This window comes from Gracilinanus agilis, unplaced genomic scaffold (genome assembly GCF_016433145.1).
Source record: "Gracilinanus agilis isolate LMUSP501 unplaced genomic scaffold, AgileGrace unplaced_scaffold56473, whole genome shotgun sequence".
NCBI lineage: Eukaryota > Metazoa > Chordata > Mammalia > Didelphimorphia > Didelphidae > Gracilinanus > Gracilinanus agilis.
The window spans coordinates 176-5770 of record NW_025391880.1 but is presented as its reverse complement, the minus strand read 5'-3'; the positions used below and the strand labels follow the sequence as shown (position 1 = coordinate 5770).

Genomic DNA, 5595 nt, shown 5'->3' with positions numbered 1-5595 from the left:
TATATATATATATATATAATTCTGCCTTGTGAGCTGAGCTGAAGGGTGATCAGCTGGACTTTCTCTATAGGCAGTTATAAGCTGTTATAGTTATAAGGTACTTAGTTAGGTATTAGGCAATTTCTTCTTTCTCTACCTCTTTCCTATATTTCTCTCCTTTACTATATTCATTTTACTATCTCTAATTTAATAAAACTAAACTGTTAATTGTTAAAAGCTGCCAGAAGTTTTCTTTTCTCTGACTTAAAAGGGATAATATGAATTTACAACTCTACTATATTCTCATTAAAACTTAAGTTACTAAAAGCTGCTCTCTTATTTTGTCAAAACTCCTCATTTAACTCTTACACTAGCTTTGTAAGCATAGACAAGCCCCATCGCTTCTCCAAGTGCCAGGCAAGTCACTATGACTTTAACATGGAACCAGATCTCCAAGCCTATCTTATTTTGGTATGATTCTAAAAGTCTTGACACTACTGCAGAGCATTATGGGTAGTTTACTCAATTGGACTCTAAAGGACAATGAGAAAAGTGTTTTCCCCTGAGAAACCTTGTTGGCTTCAATAGAACCATGAGAATGACTGCTTACTTTTCCGTTATCAACTTTCTGTTTATTTCATTCTTTTCTCCAAATGTCCCCCCCCCACCTAACAGCTCTTAGTCACTGCATTTCCATTTTATATTAATTTTCAATTTTGTATGTCCCATTCATCTCCTAACCTTGTATTGCTCATTTTTCTGTGACCTCAAAAAGACTATAAAAATACTCATTCTTGTGAAATTGAGCAAAAGCTTTGGTTAGACTCTTCTTGTCCACAGCATCCATTAGAGGCTCTTTCTTTGCAACTCTAAATAATAAAGAATGCTTTCATCGAACAAGAAAGATGCTTAGTTCTGAATCAGTCCTTCAATGCTGTTACTAAGGAACCACTGTGGTGTACCAGGGGAGGGAGTTTCCCATGCCCCTCAGAACAATAAAAAAAAAAAAAAAAAACCACTGCAGTCCTACACAAAGGCCTTACTGCTCTGGTGTGGAGATAACCTTGGGTTCTTGGTGGCTATAATAATAATAGAGTAATAACAACAGATATTTAGATAGTATTTTAAAAGAACTCCACATACATTATCTTGGCCATGGAACTGCTAATACAAAAGGCGACAAGCCTACCCACAGTTTAAAGGAAACTGGACTTCCCTGATGTCCATTTAGATATGGATTTGATTTCTGTTACTTCCCACTACAAGGCCAGTTCTACCTTTGTTAGGGAAATGGCCCAAAGAAGAGGGAAGAAAGCATGGATAATCTTCAGTAACCTAGATTACCAGGCATTAGCAAAGAGTACAACATTTTTGTTTTCAAATGATGCAGATGCTTCTGGGTTTACTAAATTTTTATTTTATAAACACACACTACTCAGGGTTTTTTTTTTTTTTGCTTTGTAATTTTTTTCTTTATTCTCTTTTCTGGGGGTTGGAACTAAACAAACGAACAAAAAGTCAAAAGTCATGCAGATTCCCCCAAGCAAAGGACATCCAGCCCACTCTTCAATTCTTCACAAATAAAAGTTAAAATGTAAAAGTGAATTAATCATTTTTTGTACTACTTAACTCCCAAAGCCTTTTTCTTCATATTTCACATCAACACCACTATCAGGAAAGAAGAGTTTTATTTTTAACAAAAACACATTTTTATAAAACAGAAAACACAAATAGAGCCCCTGACACTGAAACAATGTGCAAAACTTTAAAAATTCCAAATGAAACTTCTTTAAAAGTCTAAAATGACCACTGAAGAGCCTCCCCCCCCCATAAAAATTCTTCCAAGTTTTTGAGCTGATCGTTCTTATAGCTTTTATTGTATCCATGATCACTATCATCATTCCAAGAAACTGTGACTTCAGGCAAGTAAGTCACTTTTAAGGAAAAAAATCTTGATGTTTCAATTTTCTCATTTGTGAAATAGACCTTTAAGGTCTCTTCAGTTTTAATTCTACAAGTCAATGAATTTTGTTCTAGCAGGAGTTCGGAAAAAATCAGGATAAACCCAGCTTTCCTGGCATAGTTCAAGTCCATAGTACTATATAAGTAAATAAGAAGACTGGCAACTCATATTTTTTTAATCATCCATGTTTAGTGAAATGAATTTCTGTGAGAGGCCTACCGTCTGAATCTGATCACTCAATCCCCCCCTCCCAAGGGAATCTTCTTCATAATTCCAGAAGTTGTCATTTTTAGAAGCTCTTTAAGAAACATGTAGTATCTTTCAGATATTCCTAATCTTAGCAGCAAAAAGCATTCAAAATGGTTACAACACATTACAGTATGACTCTAACTTGGTCTTGGAATCGCATTTTTTAAAAAGAACTAGATTTTATAAGGGGTGGCTTATTATATGGCCAGAATTAAAATCCCAAATTTCTACAAAGCATATCTTTGGTAGAACAATGACAATAGACACTATTTATGTGAAATAAAGCTGGCGTGAGCAGGAACCATGAAGGAAAGGGCAAAGAGCAACATCGATAGTTGAGTTCTTTCATAGATATGTATCTATAAATGATACATATCTGTAGGTATCTTTTATTTTTTATTACAGTTACTTTTCTTTCTAACATGAAATGCTTTGGCCTCTGGCTCATCAAATGCAATTTTAAAAAAGGATGACATTGACTATATTATATTTTATATATATTATACATATATATATATATATATAAAACCTCTTGTACCCCATAGCCCCTCTGGGTAGCTCTGACCTATGGTGGGGAGCAGGCTGTCACGAATGATAAAAGGGAAGGATAGCTATTCCTTATTTCTAGAGGAATACGGCTTCTCCTCCTCAGATATATACACAATGCCTTTGTGCTCCCCAAGCAGGTCCCCAGGAGGTTGTGGGAAGGGCCCACAGATACAGAGAGGGATGGCTGCCATAGTAGATGGGCAGATAATTCCACTGGAGAGGATGACCTGTTTGAGATGGTCCATCATGGACTTAGAAAAGTTTTCCAGGATGTTTTCTTTGTGCTCAGCGGTGCTCCCTGGGACAGAAGGAAAACACTGCGGGGAGAAAAGTCAAACGAGATAGATTGTGCCCAGAAGAGAAGAGACAGTCACACTCTCCCTCACCCAAGTCAAGAAAAGCCCAGATTATAAGTGACAAACATTCGAAGTTGTGCAATAAGCGGATGTAGAAACTTTGGTTTATAACTTTTTAAACCTGTATGTATGTATGTATGTTTTCATCAAAAACACCGGGACAACTTCTCATGGAACTTGGATCTGATCTGATCACTCTCCTGACCTGTTGGTGCGTTCACGGCCCATGGCCATGGCTCTCGAGAAGCAGTGAAAAGGGGCCAGATGGAAATCATGGTGTGACATCACCTTGGAGAATGGCAAACACACACAAAAAAATCAACCAAATGACTCGCGCATCACAATGTTCCCCATCGAAAAAACCAGTCACGTCATAAATGGATGAGTTGAAAAGCTTCAGAAGTAGATTATAAGTGCCATAACTTTAGCCTGGGAGTAAGTGTGCCCTCTTACCTACTCGCACATTACACGTCTTCTTGAAGGTCATTTGTACTTAAATATTAAATATAATCTTTCAGTGGATGGGTCTTTTTCCATTTATTATCTATAGAAAATTCATTCTCAAAAGAAATACATTTGCCCCAAATCCCTCTCCACCCCCACCCTTACCCCACAGAGATTGCATGTACTCTAATGCCACATGAAAAACAAAAACTCTTAACTATGTACAAAATCCAGTGTAAATCATACTAACACATTAGTAATTTGTTCTCTAACAGCAGTGGTTAAAAGCGAACTTTAAAGAAAGAATATAATCCCAAAGGATTAGTGGATTATCATCCTTTACAAAAGACGCTTAGGAGGAATGAAGCCCATGTCCCTATGAGAAAGACCATCTGTGCAAAAGAGGAACAAAGGCATTCAATGGGCAGGGATGGGTCAGAAGGGTGTATTTTAGACCTTTAAGTAATTGACTGATTTATAAATAAGTTATTTGCAAAAGGGAACCAAATTTACATAAAATTCATCAAACAGGACTGGCATGTTTTCCTCTGTAGAAGGTCTTCTAGTACAAAGAGTCACTTCCAGGGGAAGAATATGCTTTCCCAGAATCCTTTGGTAGTTTGGGACCGTGGCAGCCATCTGAGTGGCCCAGGAGGTTGGTTAGTCCAGTTTGGGAAACCGATTCAAATCTTCTATACTGATAGAGATTAGTCAAGCTCGTGAAAATTTCTCACTTGGCCTCTCCCTGACAAGAAGCACCATGGTCTGGTGGTCGCCTGGGGTAAGTAAGAAAGTGCTCAGTGATCCCTAGTGATTGCCATTGGTCAAAAAGGGTTCACGTGCCCTCTCTGGATGATCTCTCTTCACAGGTTCTGCTTCAGCCACTTAATGTAGCTGTCCCTAGTCCGAACTCCCACCGAGAAGTTGGTGGGCCAGGAAGTAAAAATCATGCAGCCGTGGAAGGCATCCTTAAAGTGGTCGTGGGTCACCTGCACGCCAGCGCTCTCCAAGCGTTTGACATACATGATGCCGTCGTCCCTGAGGACATCATGTTCACAAGTCAAGATGTAAGTTTTTGGCAGCTTCTGAAGGACCTCTTGGTCTGCGATCAGCGGCGCTGAACGAGCGTCCAGGAGCTGGGGGAGCTCCTGCACGATCCGAGAATCGCCCACCTCCTTCATGACGGGGCTATAATTCTTGGTGATAGATTTGGGCAAGAGGGAAAGCCAGTCGAGCCGGGCCCTGAGAGCAGCAGCCACCTCCACGTCCGAGGAGGTGTGGTTGTTCACCAACATGGCCTGGACGAAATCCTGGTTCCCTTTTAAATAGTCGATCCAGTATCTGACCATGACATGGCGGGGCAGGATGGGGGAATTCGCATTCTGCTGGTAGGAGGGGGTGTTGAAGTCCAGAGCTTGGAGGACTGGGTAGATCAGAGCTTGGAGCTTGATTTTATTCCTGAAGGTGGCATCTTTGCTAAACTGTGGGGAAAGAATGGCAATGTGTTTGACTTCATTCACATATCCCATACCCCAATGAGAAATATTCTAAAACTGAGTTAAGTCAATCAATAGTCATTAGAGACTGGCATTTCACCACTAGGGAGAACACTGAGGTGAGGGAATTCCCTGCCCCAAAGCAGATTAGTCTAATTTGGCAGATTTATAGTCCTAAAGAGTGACCGGCACACTGGACAATTAAGAGGCTTGCCCAGGGTCACATCACTTGGAGGAGGCATGTAGGCAGTGAATTGGATAGTGAGAAAGAACTGAGTTCAGATCTTGCCTCAGGATCTTACTAACTGGGTAACCCGGGACAAGTTCTTTAGCCTCTCCTAAACTCGGTTTCCTCATTTATAAAATGTTGATAATAGCACCTACTCCACAAAGTTATTGTGACGATCAAAAGAGACAGCATACGTGAAACACTTTACAAGCCTTAAAATACTCTATGAATGCTAGCCATGAGGATGATTATGTGGAGCTAGATGAGAACTCTCACCTTCTGCCTCTTTGCCCACTATACCAGTGTACCTTCTCAATAGTATTTTACATT

General features: G+C 39.7%; 1 protein-coding gene across 1 annotated transcript; it reads right to left on the bottom strand.

The window, feature by feature from the left end:
• Window positions 1-3618: 3618 nt before the first annotated feature.
• On the bottom strand, window positions 3619-5069 carry LOC123256163 (neutral cholesterol ester hydrolase 1-like). The gene has a single exon (XM_044684848.1). It carries the CDS (start codon window positions 5067-5069, stop codon window positions 4404-4406), a length of 666 nt encoding a protein of 221 aa, XP_044540783.1. The 3' UTR covers window positions 3619-4403.
• Window positions 5070-5595: the final 526 nt, after the last annotated feature.